We start from the raw sequence: 17,300 nt of genomic DNA on the forward strand, positions 1-17,300 counted from the left end.
GCGATGCCAATCAGTACTGCTCGCCGAATACAACGAAACGACTCAGTGCTAGTGGGTCGTTGTATCCGGCGTGCACGACAGATTGACATCGCGAATCAAGATGGCGGCTGTGCCCAGGTTCGAATTCTGGTGTCAGCACCTTTTCCCTGAGATATTTTATTCAAGTGATTCAGAATCTTATCTGTTGGTCGGGTAGCGGTTTTCTAAAGCTCTCTACGGCTGTCCGTGCCTCCGTCGCTTTGCCTCGTCATGTTTCAATGTACAGCTCGAAGCAGAGTTAACTGGAACGCCGCTTCGACCGGCGGAGCAAGAGGGGAGCCACCCTGGCGGCCTTTAGCAGAAATAAAGGGAGAGGGCGTTTCGACATTTCCATTCCAGTTGGAGGGGTGTTCGCTGTGGTGTGCCGAACAGTGCACAATCAAGCTGGCGTTATCAACGCTGCGCCTGTTTGTGTTTTGGGCGATTGTGTCTGAGATAACGTGGAGAATGTCATGGCACGCGCCTGGAAACAGGTTGGCGCATGGGCACGCGTCATCAGAAACGCTCATTGTGTGATCGAATGATATGAAAAAGAACTTCTCTCTTTCGGAAAATTTACTGTCCTCAGAATAGAGGATGCGAAGAGGCTTGAAATAATTAACGATGGTAATCGCGAAACCATCGTAATGAGTTTTTAAATAATAACAAAAGAATGCTTTCATGGTGTAGCATATCGCGTTTCTCGGGAGTTTCTCGGAAGAACAGCCAATTCGTTCACACAAAATTTTTGTGTGTGCATGCTGGCACACAGTGCAGGGAGTCACCATGAAGATTTTCTATTATTGGTGTAGTGAATGATGATCAGAGCTAGACGAATTCACCATGACCTTTGTCCTCACTTCGTCAGCAGAGGTTCGCCCCTACCTCGACTGCACGTTCCTCAAATTTGCCTCTTCCACCTTTCGTAAATCGCATTTTGATTTTCTTTTCACCCACATCAATCCTTTTTCTGAAAATTTTCCTCATCTGGATCTCTTCACCTTAATTTTAATTTTAGGAGAGGTGAGAGACGACTGGTTCGCACGTGCTAACCTGCCGCGCGCCATCGGGATATCATCGATTCATCGCAATCCCTCAGACACGGTCGCCCAAAACAAACGAGCGAAGCGTTGATAACGCCAACCCGATTGCGCACTCTTCGGCACGCCACAGCGAACACCCCTCCGACTAGAATGGAAATGTCAAAACCTCCTCGCCCTTTATTTCTACTAGACGCCGCCAGGGTGGCTCCCCCCTTGCTCCGCTGGTCGACGCGGCGTTCCAGTTAACTCTGCTTCGAGCTGTACCAACCAATGCCTCACTTCTTGAACCGCAAGGTTTTTCAATATCGAAATAAGTGTAACTGTCATAGCGAATTCAGACAAACGACGCATACTCTACTTGTTTCATGCAAGAAAGAGGTGTCCAGAATTCATAACGTACCGGGGCTCACTTCCAGAAAGCGGCATAACGATTTAAACGAAGGATAAAAAAATTGAAGGAGGATTAGTGCAATTAATGGACCAGAAATGCGTTGGCATTATAGGCTATTCTCTTATGTTGGTTTGGTTTGGTTTTAAGAAAAAACAAAATGGAAATTTGGCTTCACTAATATATGTATGCAACTTATGTATTTTTTACTATTACTATCACTATCACTATCATCACTACACGTCATTCAGCATTAATCACCAATTATCACTATCACCACTACATTACTACTATCTACAAACTGTGTATTGATGTGCCTGCTGTCTAAATCTACTATCTTCTCATATCTAACACCCTATGTCTCAACTCTAGACTTTCTCACATCCATCCGACAGACGGTCACGATTTTCCCACTTGGGGGTTCTAATGCCAACGCATGAAAACGCTGAGGTGCAATATCGTGCGTTGCATGGATTCGTCCAAACCCTTTGTTAATCTTATCCAACCTACGTTCTCATATACCGCTGCGCACGCTTGCTTTCTAAAAATGGACTGCAACATAAAATGATGGCTGTGACTGTGCTCGGGGTCACAGCTGTTGAGGTTTGACGTAGAACTACATTGATGCTATCCGTGATGGTTGAAGTAATTTTGACCTGTTTTGTAGCTGTAGCACCCGACGTCGATGACCTTGGTGGTGTTAAAGCGCTGTTAGCGTGAGCGACCTCATTTTTCTTTCCCTGTCCATAAAAAGTGTCGAAGGTTCTGCAGCACTGAGTGGCACCTTTTTGCATTCCTTAAAGTCTGCTTTTTCCTGGAGGGACACGGTTCGACACAGATTGCGGGAGGATCCCTATGCATCTCACAGCATGAAAAAAAAAAAAAACTTGAAAAATTTCCACACGGTGTTGCCAGAACGATCGGCTTCTAGAACGGAACACGAAATGGTGCGAGACGTTTGCAGATGTAAATAATTGTAAATAAATATTTTGGTTAGCTGAATGTCACAATCACTGCAACGGTTCTCACTTTTGAGATATGTCTTATTGCATGTGCCCACAAAGCAGTACGTTACCAGGGAGGCAATTAATTCCTCTCCAAGACAAGGCTGCCCAGGACGCAGAATATCCAGGGGGTAGCTCTGGGCTGCTGAACAAAAAGGCAATTAAATCCCCTTGAGAGGAGTCGGCACAGAACGCACAATTTCCACCGGGTAGCATGAAAACAAACATTTATTGTCATGGAAGTTAGCAACGGCTGTGCAAAGGCAAATAAAGCCCCTTGAGGGAAGTCGGCCCAGGACGCACAATATCCACTGGACAGCATGAAAACAAAAATATATTCTCACGGAAGCTAGCAAAGGCTGTGTAACAGGAACTTCCATTTCCTGGTGAGGGACCGCAGCCGGGGACATTTTGTCCGGGGACCTTTTGTCCGGATCCCGAGCAGATTACATGTGAAGCCGTGTCATTCGACTGCATGCGTAGCCCGAGGTGCAAACATTACAGTGCGCGCTGTGCTGCCTGGTGTTTTACCTGGGTTTTCTTCGTTCCCCCAGGGCCTCAGTCGTGACGCCAACCTATGTGAGGCCGACAATGGCGATCCCTTTCACCACCACCACCGTGACCACGGCAGTACACGGCGCCCTTTCTTTTTATTACTTGAAGGTTGACTACACTGCAGAAAATTGACGCAAAATTTACGGTCAAAATCAATTTTTCCGTAAAAAGAACAGGTATGCTACCGTAATTGGAAATACAGTCAAAGTAGTGTAATTAAAACGGCACCAATGAAATATACTGTAATTTCTTTCTCTTTTGCAGTTTCGTCGCATAAATACGGATATTGCCAGACAATTCACAGCCCTGCGCACTATTTCCTGTATAACTTTCAAATGCGCAATTATCTTTTTGTGTCATCTACGGCTAGAGCTCAAGACCAATCCTTCGGCACCTTATATGGTCTGCTATGACGCATGGTACAGTGCTGGACAAAAGTTTACGGAACACGCTCCAGCGCATTCCTTCCTCAGAGTGAAACGGCAGCAGCAAATTGGACAATACAGACTTGTAAACACGTGACTGGATTACCTAGGCATATGTCTTAAGTCCGTACGGTCCCATTCGCTGCTAGCGTATCACACTCAGGAAGGAATGTGCCGGAGCGTGTTCCGTAAACTTTTGTCCAGCATTGTACGTGTGCTATACGAGCGGTGACTGTTGGCTGGTCGGACACGAAATAAGAGAACCAATTTCTTCCGTACCACCTTACGGTACATTCGTGTCCCCAATTTCGCAAAATTGCCCTCTCTCCCGCACAATTATCACGTGAAACTTTCGTCTGCTATCTATACAATGCCACCATACTCATTGCGCTATCTTGAACAGCTTTGGAATTATGAGCGTTTTAAATTACTACCACTTTCGTGACGCGACTTTCCCCATCATGACACCCTGCACACGCAACACAAAGAAAGTCGTAGTTCCATATCGAAAAGCTCTGGTAACTCAGCAATGCACTGAGCGGCAGTACTGTAATGCGATCATGCTGCGTGACGTAGGAGGCGAATTGAGTGTCTCTCATTTGCCACTGAAAATACGTCGCCTGCGGACATGGCGCGGCACGGATAGAGTCTCCTGCCGCTATATGTTGTACTATCCGCCTGAGTCAAAAACTGGAACTCTCTCTTTCTGTGGAAGCCTCTATTCCTAACTTGATGAGTACTGTATAGCAAGGTGACTTACGTTCAATACAATATGTTTATACCCTGGGGCAACATTGTGAGAGTTCAAAGCAATGGGATGGAAATAAAATCGATGGCACCAAGCGTGGCTTTCTCTTCGATCTGTTAACTACCGCACATTCCCTTTCCAGCAAATAGGGATGGGGCGTATACGTTTATTACGGAAGGGACGGAAGCAAATAGGGCTTAATTAACTGACAGATAGTACTCGTTCTTTTTCCCAAACACTCTCTCAAATCTCATTATGTGGTCAGGCGAGACATTTATTGATATCCATTAGCTTCGTCAGAGCTTATGAGTGAGGAAAATGATCTGTCAGCGCACGTTTGAGCGCTACTGTATCTGCTCTTTTCACTGCAGGTTTATCGCCGTGACCCAGCCCATCAAGTACTCGAAGCACAAGAACAGCAAACGTGTGGCACTCACCATCGTTTTTGTGTGGGTGGTGTCTGCTGCCATAGGGTCACCCATCATGCTCGGACTGAACACGTCTCCAGAGCGAGTGCCACATTTGTGTGTCTTCTACAACTCGGACTTCATCCTTTATTCTTCGCTGAGCTCTTTCTACATACCGTGTATCGTGATGGTGTTCCTCTACTACAAGATCTTCAAGGTGATTCACGACCGCGCCCGCAAGGCTCTGGCCAAGAAAGAGCCGCGTCTCAAGGGGATCATCATTCAAAACGCTACAAATGCTCAGAGCCACCACGAGACCCGGATATCACAGAACGACAAGAACGGCAACAAAGGGCTGCAGGTACAGTGCATCTGAGGGTTTCAAATATGGTAGTTATACACCGAGGGAAAGTTGTTGGGATATACAGGTGTCCCAGCTAACTGCAAACATATTTTTTAAAAAATATATAACACTTTTTCCAAGATGAAATCAATTGCAATATAGCATATGCTGAAGGGCACTCCGTAGGGCATTAGCAAAGTCCAAAGGCAATGTCTTAATTAACTTTCATTAATTAACGGTTTAATTATAAAAGCTACAAAGTTGCCCCAATGAGAACATCTGTTCCTTTCGGTCACCTGATGTCGTAGCCGTTTTCAGAACAAAAATCCGTTCGATAGATCGCCCGCAAAAAATTAGTGAATGAACGCCATTTTTTTCTTTATTTTGTTCATTGCGCATCTTCGCAGACGCGTATTTCCTTCATCCCCAACGTGAGAGGGGAAAGGAGTACAGTGTCGCCTCATGCGTCGAAGATGAGCTTTAAAGTAGCACAGAAGTCATTTTTAACACCCAGTTTTCTTCCTATCAAACTCTTAAGTAGGCCAGTAAGATGCACCATGCGAAGTGATTTACACCACGGAATCATAATTATCGCAGAAATTGAATTTAAAATACGCCGCAAAAAGCGACCGTGCGCAACGGTGGTGAAGAGCAGTACCAGCCGGTGATCTGCCTGGAACCTCGCGCGCTGACGCTATAAGGAGAACGCTTGCTGATTGGCCTCGAGAAATGTTGTCTGCTACTCCGCTGTCGTTTGCTACTCGACTGTTCGGGGTTCTGATAAAGCCTTTCTCCTTGCTCGGTAATGCTTCGGCCGCTCATTCTATCCCCAATTCTCCGGGAAAACTGGCAAAACAGGTTTACGGCGTCCCACCACACCACAACGAGTCTCCTTATGCCGTTATCGGTGACGTGGCATCATACCTCCTCATCCTCGTTATAGCTGGAGTGGCGAGTTAAGGGTGAAGGCGCGGAGCTATGTTTATGTGAGTTTTTTTCTGGGAAACAAATTGCACACATCAAAACCTTTCGCGCTATTCGGTATAATGACACACACACACTTTCATCAGATGTCTTAATCTGAAATTTTTTTGGATGGCCCTCTGTACTCCTTTAACTTGCGGAAACAAAACAAAAACAAATGTATCGGGTGACTCTATCGGAACTTGCCTTATCTTGCGTTGCATTTTCTGTTCCCTTTTAATCTTTTTCCAGGACGCGAGAGGCGATAGTGTGCTCTTTCTCCCTCTCACATTGAGGGTGAAGGAAAGACGCGTCTTCTAAGAAGCGCAATGAACAAAATAAAGAAAAAAAATGGCGTTCCTTCACGAATTTTTTGCGGGCGATCCATCGAACGGATTTTTGTTCTGAAAACGGCTACGATATCAGGTGACCGGAAGGAACAGATGTTCTCATTAGGACAACTTCGTAGCTTTTATAATTAAAAAGTTAATTAAGACATTGCCGTTGGACTTTGCTAATGCCCTCCTAGGGAGTGCCCTTCAGCATACGCTATATTGCAATTGATTTCATCTTGGAACAAGTGTTATATATATTTTTAAAAGATATGTTTGCAGTTAGCTGGGACACCCTGTATGATGTGTACAGCCTCGGACTAATCTGTTGTTCCTGTCACTTTGGCCCGTTTCCTGAAAGAAGTGCTTGAGCTTTTAAAAATGTACGGTATATATACACGAGATCTCTTGTCCTTGTGGCGTAATGGCCTATCTTCGGTAATATGGTGACCTAATATGAATAACCTGCAGGAGAAACAGCGAAACAAAATGATGATTTTGCATGTTACGTTTCCTCGTCTCTCCTGCAAGTTCTTTCATGTAAAGAGCATGCAGTTCGGACGAAAGGAAGACATTAGAGGATCAGAATATATCTGTTGTTGTTTTTAGTGGTCGCTCTTGCACGAACGAAACGACCGACTCCACCCATACGAAACGTAATGGATAAGCGAGCTGAAGTGACTTTTATTGAATCATATGAATCGTTCCTTCCAAAACCTTGTTTTGTGGCGCCAGTGTTGCCAACTTTGAGATTTTCCCTCCAGATCTCCAGGTTTAGTGCTGTTGCCTAGCGGAAAAATTTGCGATTTGGAGACTGCTACATGTTCTACATTGCGAACTGGAAAATGCAACAGTTTTCTGTGCTTACTAGTGCAAATTTTCAATGTCCTTCTTTCGGAAGACCATCAGGTGGAAGTTGGTACGTTCGCGCACCGCACGAACGCTGTAGCCTCTGTTTGTCGACTTGTTTATCAACTTCTCTACAGAGTTCTCGACATCTTGCCGTTTTGGCAGGATCGCGGTCGGGGTTGCAGCCGACAACTTGCCGCATTTGATTTAAATGATCCCGGACAGTAAATCTTCTCTTCCGAAAAGTAGCGGCTGCACTCCCACTATGGTGGGCTAGAATGAATCGTGTGCTGAACGGCGGCTGCAACGTGGTCAAGATGACCTTAAAAAAATCTGTAAACGATAAAAAAAAACGCCCTGTATACATGGTGTTTTTTTCTTCATAATTTACAATTTTAATAAAACACTGTGAGAGCAGCGTAGATGTCGTTTTTGCCGTTTTGCCGTTTGCGGGCCAGGCGGACATCCTCTCGAAGAGAGAGTATGTAACCAAGACGACTAATTACCTAAACTTCGTTAATTAACTTTTTAATTAGAAGATCCCGGGCAAAAGCGATATAGCAGAATGGGAGACAATCCTCGTTGAAAGCCATTCCATTTTAGTTGATTTTTTAAAATCCTGAAACGCGCACGCATATCAGTCGCCGAATTTTGATATACAAATAAACCGAAACCGCGACGACCGGGAGCGCAGGGAACACAGCGCTCACTCCACGTCAGAGGACCACGTGCTTTGAGGCGATGGAGTAGGTGCTGATCTGCTAGCCAGGTCAACCGCTTTCCTGCCCAGGTAAGCTTCCGTCGGTGAAGGTGATCCGCTACTGATGCGCGCTGTTTTGGTTGCGGCTCATTTGCATATCGCAATTCAGCGATGGATATTTCTCGGCACGCGCTCGTTTTACTATTTTTACAACATAGGGTGGCTTTCAACGAGGATTGTCTCCCATTCTGCTGTCTCGCTTTTGCCCCTAATTAAAGAGTTAATTAATGATCGCTTGAATTTAGGTAATTAGTTATCTCATAGTTACACATTCTCTTCCAGAGGATGTCCGTGTGGCCCGTATAACTCCATTGTAAGAAGGACATCTATGCTGCTCTCGTAGTCTGTTTTATTAAAATTCCGTAAAGAATTAGAAAAAACACCCTGTATACCTGTAGTATATTATAATGTCAAGAAAGTTTGTTCAGATGATCACGAAGTAATGTACAGATAAGGGTAACGAGATTTGGTCGGAAGTTTAAAGTGAATTGGGACATTGTTAGTCTATGGCAAGTTAAGGTGGTGGTTCTTGTTTGTTACATAATCCGAGGGAGAAACCAGCGATACAAATGGGGTCGATGTTTCTGTCTTTCTCTCTTGACGTTACATGCATATTGTATGTACTGTTGATCGAGAGTTGCACTATCCCAGCTGTGGCCGACCGTTTTGCCTTTCAGGGGGTTCTTCAGCACGACAAGGGATGTGACACGCTTTAGGGTCGGCACAGACAGTCTGTCTCGGCGAGTAACTGTTCCACTGTTAGCGAGACCCGTTGAGTCACATGAATATAAGATGTGGGGTTATATCGGGTCTTTCCTATGTACTGAACAATGTCTTTCCCATCTTTTGTCTTTCCCATTTTTTGCCTGCGATGACCTTTCGATTTTCCATTCATCAGATAGCGGCGGTTCCAGAACAAGACCTCATGACCACGAACACGGGTAGTAGGAGCCAGCCAGACGAGGACGAGTACGATGATCTGCCTATCGAAGCGGCTGGGGATAAGTCTCCAGACCGCGATGACGACACCTCCTTCCTCCGCACCAAGCCCAAACCTGCCAACATCATTGTCGTCCACAACAGAAACCATGACTCTGGATACGCGGCCTCACATCTGGAAGAAACCCAATTTCTCTCCAACGTGCAAGCCCCCAGGCTACCGGACACGAAGAGGAACGGGACGGCAGTGCCATTGCTCACGGTTTCCGTTGCAAGAGACGCGCCATCATCCACAGAAAGGGACGCAGAGAGCCAGACGACACCCGTAAAGAAAAAGTCTCGCTTCAACTTGGGTCGAAAGCATAAGTCTAGTCGAAGAAAGCGGGAAAAGGCATCGGCCAAGCGTGAACGAAAGGCCACAAAGACTCTCGCAATTGTGCTTGGTGAGAAATTTTTATCCCTTCGGGTTTCGAGCTCCTGAAGTCTGAACTGCACGCTTGGGTGGACAAAGTACGGGCGAGCTGGTGTAAACGTGAGGAGGTTGATATTTCCTGGACCTGATGACGGCCCAGGAGTAGTAGACCCGTTGCGAATTCATCGTTAGAGTGTAGGGCCGCTAGTAGTCGGGATATTTAAGCAAAATTGATTAGTGCCGCAAATCGTGGGATGTAAAGAGGATAAAGGTGGAAAATATTTCAGCATGTGTTGGAATTAGTAGGCAACTATATATTTTTCCGCAGTATTTAATACTTGTGCCGCGGAATGTAATCAACGTTCCGCCGCTGCTTGGGCGATGGAATTTAATCCTCGTGCCACTACACTTAATCCGTATACTGCGGAATTTAATCGACGTATCTCCACTTTCAATCATTGTACCATGGGATTTAATCAGTAGACCTCGCATCCTTTCTGCATTTATTTCAAGAGTTTGTAAACAATAACCAAGAGATATTATCTTGGAAAAGCACTCACCACACGGCTCCCAATTTGAATTTGAAGTCAGGCATCCTATCGGGGATCAAACTTGTGATTTTTATTGATTTTTAAAAGCTTCATGTCCTCACTCTGTTGCATTTATTGACCGTTACAGTGTAGAGGAGAAGCAGGTGTGGACGATTACATAATCGACTTACACAAGTCGCCAGTAAAGTATTCGCCGTTTTGCTTTATTAGTTAATGATTGATACGGGCCTATCGGGAACTATTACTGACTGATACTATTATCCCGAAAAGTTCATAACAGTACAGATTTCTGAACGATGAGCCAGAGTTCATGGTTGGACGTCATAAGGGCAAACTGACTCATTGAGATTGCCTAGCAATAACTGTTGCCTACTATCTACTGATAAAGATAGATTCAGTACTGATTATCAGTGGCCAGTGTATGTGGAAATATGCATGGTGTATACTACCACCTCATGAATTAAGCCATAATGGTCCACTGACTCAGCAGAACTGACGGTGCTGATTGATTGATAACGTCAATGACTACTTTAAGTGTGACACACGGTCTCACACCAATAGAGATTTGCTGGTGAAAGCTCGCAGGACTGGCCTGATGATAAGAAGTAGCCACTTTGGGTTGCTGGTATTGAGTTATCAACTGTTATGGAGTGCTAGTAGTTGTCTATAAGGTGACTCCAACCGAAGGAATAACGATTGATAACGACACGGCATTTGCTGTTTATCAGATAAGTGTATCCTATCGACTGATAGGGCGTGGTTGATAAGGAGTGATAACCATGGACTTCCAAGGAATGCCTGATCGATGTGGGATACTTTGCGTGGACTGGAGATAAATATTCGCTACTTGATAATGGCTGATAACAGATGACATGGTAGGGCGGTGTGGATCTGGGCTGACCGTTTGATAGGACCTGATCAGTTGATTCTGGATGCTGACAAGGAAATATCGAGTGGTAAGCATTGATAATTTGCGACAAAGTGAAATAATTAGGCGGCTCTGGTTTAATTTACCGATAATGACTGACAAGATTAGTGTTATGAAAAAGAGAGAAGGAACCCATCGACTGATAAGGAGTCACTGATAAAGGCTCGTATCCAAAAACTAACTGACGAGGTAGCTTTAGAGGAGCTACTGCGCCCCCATGGACTGCGCAGTGGGGCTCGCACAGTAATAACGACAGATAAGGGCTGGCAAGTGTTTGTTACCGACAGCGAAACGGTAAACAATGGTAAACACACTCTGATAGGGCCATCAACTAACAATCAGTTGTCACTGCGTTTTGTCAGTAATCAGTTTTGTCAGTAGCACATTTCCAGAGATTAACAGTTTCAATAGCTCTCACCAGCTGCCATTAATCAAGCGATATCAGTCAGGTTATTCTAATTAGCAAATCCTTATCAGTCACTTCTTCCTCATCGGGAGGTACTTACTAGGTAACAGGGTTTAACACTTTACTCTGATCAGAGTATGACACCAATGACCAGAGTATCATTGAGCCGAAATCGTAGAATTACTTCCCTTTATCGCAAATTATCAGTTGTTACCAGTTGATACACCCGCATCAACAGGCCTGACAAGCCATCCAGTGAGCTTTCACCAAGTCTCCATCAGTTTCAGTGTATATCCCACATACAGATTAGTCAATGAGCTATCAATGAATCAGCGTCAGCTCTTGTGAGTCCGTGGACACCCCTGGCCAAGTTCATGAGGATATTGTCTGTACCTATCAATGTATCAATGTATGAACCTATGTATGAATCATCAATGAATATTTAGACAGACACTGTCCGCTGATCTTAATACACATAACTGTGTCTATCATTATCAGTAACTAGTAGCCAACAGCTAGGCAATCCCAATGAGCCAGTCCGCCCTTATCACGTCGCGCATCCAGCTTTGTTGTTGTTGTTCCCACACGTTGTTCCCAATATGCCCCAGTCAATCGTTTCTAATACAAATAATAAAGTACGAGCGGCATAGTCGAGAGAGTGAAAATGTCCGCTCGTTGGTGGTAGCCAAGGTCGTGCTGAAGATTTGAGAGGTGATGGGTTCGAATTTGACCACCGGCTGTGTTGTTTGAGGTTTTCTATGGGTTTTCAGACAGACTTTCCAGACTAATGCCGGCACAGCTCCCCTTGAAGCTGTTCCAGGACGCATATTAACCCCCCTGTCCCCCACTCCTTCCTACTGTCCCCTCTCCATCTGTCCACATCTGTACGACGCTCATAGCCACAGTTGCTTCGCGGCGCTAACGTGGAATAAAAAAGCTAACAAAGTAAAACGGCGGGTACTTTACTGGCGACTTCCGTAGGTCGATCATGTGATCCTCCACAGCCGTCTTCTGTTAGCATTGTAACGGTCAATAAACGCAACACAGCGAGCGCATGTAGCTTTTTTTTTAAGGTGACTAATTTCATCATCCAATATAATGCCTGACTTCAGAGTCGTGTAGTAAGGAAATTTCCAATATATGATCGCTTGATTATCGTTATAAACCCATGAGATGAATGGCGAATGGGTGCGACAAAAAGAAATGATTAAATCTCACGGCACAAGTAATAAAAGTGACCGACACGCGGGTTAAACTCCACGGTACACGAAGTAAATGTGGCGGCACGGAGATTGAATTCCACGGTACAAGGATTAAAAGTGTCGGCATGAGGATTTAATACGACGGGAAAAACTGTAGTAAGCCAACACGTCGGTACTTTGGACAAACACACGGCATCCGTTCGTTGCATAGCAACGACAGCAACAATAAATGATGGGAAAATCATAATGACATGAGATGTAATGGGATGGTTGCATATCAAGAGAACCAACATGGTCGCTCATTTCAGTAAAATCGAGCAATTCGCATTATAATTTCTTGACGCAGCGTCTTTTATCCAGACAGAATGAACAGGTAAAATATTGCTCGTTATATTACTCAGAAATTGCAATAGATTAGACGTTGAACTCCCCGATTTCAATAACATGGAATGAGCATCCGGGAATTTCGCTGAGAGTTTCAAAGCTATTTGCGAAGCCCAAAAACTGGCATCGATATCTTGCTTCGCGAATAACAGTTGACCTTCGCGAAAAAAAAAAGCGGCAGAAAAGGAAGCAATACCGTGGCGCTGTGCTTTTTTGTAGATGTTAGTTCATCTTTTCCCGAAGGGCCAAATAGCGGCTAGTCCAAGAAATACAGTCTGTGATTGCACCAGCGATGACTGAGGTATACTATTTGCTTTTGCCAAATACGTTTTTCTTAGCTTCGCGTGTATACTGAGTTTAGAGATACGTCAGCCAGGATAGCAAATATGAAATGCTGCCACATTTAGCCCTGCAGCCATTCTCAAGCTGCTCGGGAATTGAGTCCAATCTCATATGTGGTTTCCGTTCACTTTTGTTCATATAAGCAATATCTTTAGAGAAACCCCGAACTACTAGAATTACTTGACTTTCTGTTCAGTTCATCCCAGTTCATTAAATGCTAAGCGAATAGCAACAATGCTATAACAATGTCCACATCCAAACTGGTTCAGCCATAAAGCAACTGAACTGAAGTACCTTTGTGGTGTGAAAAACGAAAATGATGCAAAAATTGCTAACTGCTTTTCATTTTGAAGATACAGAGGTGTGGGTACGTCGCACATCAAACGTCTCATTGGCGCAAAGGTTGGCTTCATGAACCACTACCCCTAGGAGAAGTTTAAAACAAAACCGGAAACGAATCGTTAACGTTTATAGCAACCACCCGCCAGGAGAAGTGAGCGATGACCATGGGGAGCGATTGCACCAGGATATTGCGACTACAGAAAATAGCGAGTTCAAGAGATAGAAAAAATAGAAAAAGAATAGTGAGAAATTAGTTCAGTGCAACCTTTAAAAAAAGCACATAGGGACACAGTTAGACACACACCTACACACAACATTGCTTGTGGTTTGAAGTTTGCAGTGAAACAATGCGCTATCAACAAGCCCGGATGTGGACGCTCATGATGTAGAATAGGCATCGGGGTAAATGGCACCTATCAATGCATGCAGACTACTACTGACAAGAGTGACAAGAGATAAGTAAATATATGCTTGAATGCAGTAGCGTAGCCAGAAAAGATATTTCAGGAGGGATTAATGGAGAGTTTACCTGGGGGAGATGGTTTCGGCTTGGCTTTCCCTTTCCTAAACGCACTAATACCAATACCAAAGGTACGACTCGGGGGTGAACCCTCCCCCCGCCGGCTATGAAGGAAGAGACAAGCGGCCAGTGAATGAGGTCAAAGCGTTGTAGAGTGATCTTCAATAGTGTTTCGACATTTTTTAGTACAGTTAATTAGCACTATGTTTCCTCTAAAAAAAATTTCAACAATTTGCTGAACCGACTGTGTGCAGGTTTTTGCTTTTTTTAGTGTTTAATCGTACTGATTACTGTTTCGTGCGTTATCCACACAATTAACGTTGTACTAATCGGAAATCTCTTGGATGCCACAGAAGCCGGGGCCAGTGTGTGTTTTCATTGTCGTATATTTGAAATCAGCACATGAAGATCATTAAGCAATGGCGCACTTCATTTCTGAACCACTCAAGTTTCAAAATTTTGTAGACCTGCATAACCGGGTGTCACTATGCAGCTGCTTGTCGACGAACTGACCTTAAATGGCGAATTCCATTGGCAGAGCTAGGTCAAAACTTTGATCCGAGAAAGCGCGAAAATTGTTCCGTTTGCAGAAACAAGGGCAGAAGCAAACTTTGCTCCAAGAGGAAACACTTTCTGATCCACCAATTCGGATAGGACAAAACAAATGGGTGCAGTAATGTTGGAGAATTTTTAGCGTTCGTGTATTGGGTCGCGTAAAAATTATTGCCGCAGTTTCAAACGAGTTCAACAATCCATAGTAGGTCGCGATGCCGAGGAATCATGGAGTGGCTACGTCATTGCATGCATAAGGTGGTCAATCCAATCCAAGAAAAGACACCAGAACTGCAGCGCCGTGCATTGTGGAAGGCTCGGTTTACTTTTGAAGAGGGCGTAGGGCAATCTATTGGGAGCCCAGATTCGAATGGCACCACCGGGAGTAGCCACTTCATCTACCCCCATCGTGAGGCAAAGATTTCTCTCTTTGTGGAATTCGCCATAACAAAAGTGTGTCTTGCTCTGTATAGTGATCTGCCGAAACATTCCAAATATTTGCAAAAGTAATCTGTCTCGACTAGAGTCACTAAATAAGCTACGCTTCAGAGTGTCGACACTGGGTTCCAAGAGCGAGCATGCGCCATCTTGTTTCCGCACCACGCTACCCAGGCGCACGCGCACTTCAGCACACGATGCCATCTATCGTGCGCGGGTGAAATATTCCTTTCTCGTGCAAGCAGCTCATCAAGGTTGACGGCGTTGAGCTCACCTTGACATCCTCGGGACGCTCTGGTGAACAATACATGTATTATCGTACAACAATCATACACGCTTCTCCATCTCACAGCGAGCATTATGTTAGCCGTCTTTGGTCCTCAACTGTGGATGGTACCGGTGTGGTGTGGAAACAAGATGGCGCTCCTGCTCTCCCGTGGACTTCAGTGTCGATACTCTGAAGCGAAACTTATTTAGTGACTCTAGTTTCGACAACATGACGTCTTTTCTTCAGGTGTCTTCCTCATCTGTTGGGTGCCATTCTTCACATGCAACGTTATTGAAGCCGTCTGCATGAAGCTACAGAGGAATGACTGCCATTTGGGGGTCACCGTTTTCCTGCTCACCACGTGGCTTGGCTACATGAACAGCTGTGTTAATCCTGTTATCTACACTATCTTTAATCCGGAATTCCGCAAGGCCTTCAAAAAGCTTCTCTTGGAGCCTACCAAGTAGCCTGATACCGTCTGGTGCTGCCCTCAAGAGCTCAACATCAAATGTCCTCGTTGGTATTGTGCCAAAACATGACACGCGTGCGAGAGTCACATCTTCGTCCAGATTAACAAATATGAGTAGAGCGAACGATACAGTTCCTCACATGAACTCAAAGAACGGCGATCACGATTGCTCCACGGCTTGGCAGTGCATGAGCTACAAAAGTCCAACCTCCGTGAAGAAGTGATATATAGGGAACAGGGTATTTGAATGAGTTGTCTCCGTTCTCGTTTCTGTTTTCTAATGATGTTCTTGTTTGATATTTTTTACGCAAGTGATGAAGCTTTGCGTGAAATCAAGCCTAGTACTTATGAGGGGTGTCACACAATTATTTCTCAACGTGCTTCGTGTGCAATTCTTACTCAATTGTCTCAACTGTCTCGTGTTGTGCATGGCGTTCAAATGACGACGACTACTTGAAGTAGCATCTGCGTACCGTTAATATATTTCTGAACACTTGTACTTTTTCTTAAGTGCATTCACATTGTGTGCTACTGTACTTTAAAGCTATATTCCGGACACACACCAGCCTACACTATTGCTCTTACATGACGCTCGCTCTCACCGAGCGGGGTATTCGAATTAAATTTGAACATAATTATTTATGATTGAGTTTCACAGCCGGCGGCGTCGCTGCCTTGACGCCACTGTCAGTGTAACTTTCGGTGTCTGGTGTGACAGGCAGTTAAAGCCACCGATTCGAGCCGAGACCTGCTGGAGACGGATAGTTATATCTCAAAACAGTCCTGGATCACGTTTATCTCGTTCCCACATCCTCGTGACGTCCGCCGCTGTGCGGCAGCCCATGCGTACGTCACCGTGGAACATGGAATCTGATGGTCAGCGGAGTCGGTGAGTCAACATTAGGGGCGGCGAGAACATCAACAAAATGCTAGGCAAAAACACACAGCACAGGGGAACGCAGACACATCATAGGATGGAGAGGAGCCCGGTGTCACGGAGAAAAATCAGGAAATAGTACTCCAGAGCAGGGCGATGTTCGATCATGTTAGACTACACATCTACAGACATAGCCATACATCTAGCATAGCCTACACATCTAGCAGTCAATAATAGATCTGGTGGAAAGCGACCAAACCACACGCTAGACAAAACTTACACAACGTTGCAGTCTCTACCATTTAATGACAACAAACGGGTAAACACAGAAACAAGTAAGCTACGATTCACGAGCCCTTGCGACAAAAAAATTCCTACCCCGCCCAACTTTTTTTTTCGTCGTCACCCGTTTTTTGTCATTAAATGGTGGAAAGCACGACGTTGCGAAAGTTCTGTCTAGCGTGTGGTTTGCCCGCTCTCCACCAGTCATGTACCAACAGGCCCCATACGTCATCAATAATAGAACTATTCTCTCAAAGTCGGTTGAGGGACCCTGCTAGACTCTCCCTTTAAGCGCTTTCGCATTGTGCTGAGGAAAACTGAATAAATATCGACAAATAATTCTGTGTCCGAATGGGGAATTTTTGAAAGAGAAAATGCATTCCGGCTTCAATTGTTGAAAGGCAACCAATATTCAGAATCCAATATAGATTCCATATGGTTGGAAAGGCAGAAGGCGAGGACCGCGGAACTGCACACAGATGGTCAACTCAGTTATTTGTGTTTATTTGTTTGTGCACTAGGTACTGTAGTAGAGTTTTTAATGTGCTATAAT

The 17,300-nt window shown here is 44.8% G+C and overlaps 1 protein-coding gene across 3 annotated transcripts in view; it reads left to right on the forward strand.

The window, feature by feature from the left end:
• The window catches only part of LOC135385555 (dopamine D2-like receptor), an 844,468-nt gene extending 828,381 nt beyond the window's left edge, over positions 1–16,087 (forward strand). For all 3 annotated transcript variants that reach the window (XM_064614934.1, XM_064614935.1, XM_064614936.1), the window contains 3 exons: positions 4,553–4,949; positions 8,734–9,217; positions 15,366–16,087. In XM_064614934.1, the coding sequence (XP_064471004.1) occupies positions 4,553–4,949; positions 8,734–9,217; positions 15,366–15,586 (1,102 nt within the window). In that variant the 3' untranslated portion in view covers positions 15,587–16,087. The remainder of the gene's footprint in view (positions 1–4,552; positions 4,950–8,733; positions 9,218–15,365) is intronic.
• Positions 16,088–17,300: the final 1,213 nt, after the last annotated feature.

Source organism: Ornithodoros turicata, chromosome 2 (genome assembly GCF_037126465.1).
Source record: "Ornithodoros turicata isolate Travis chromosome 2, ASM3712646v1, whole genome shotgun sequence".
NCBI lineage: Eukaryota > Metazoa > Arthropoda > Arachnida > Ixodida > Argasidae > Ornithodoros > Ornithodoros turicata.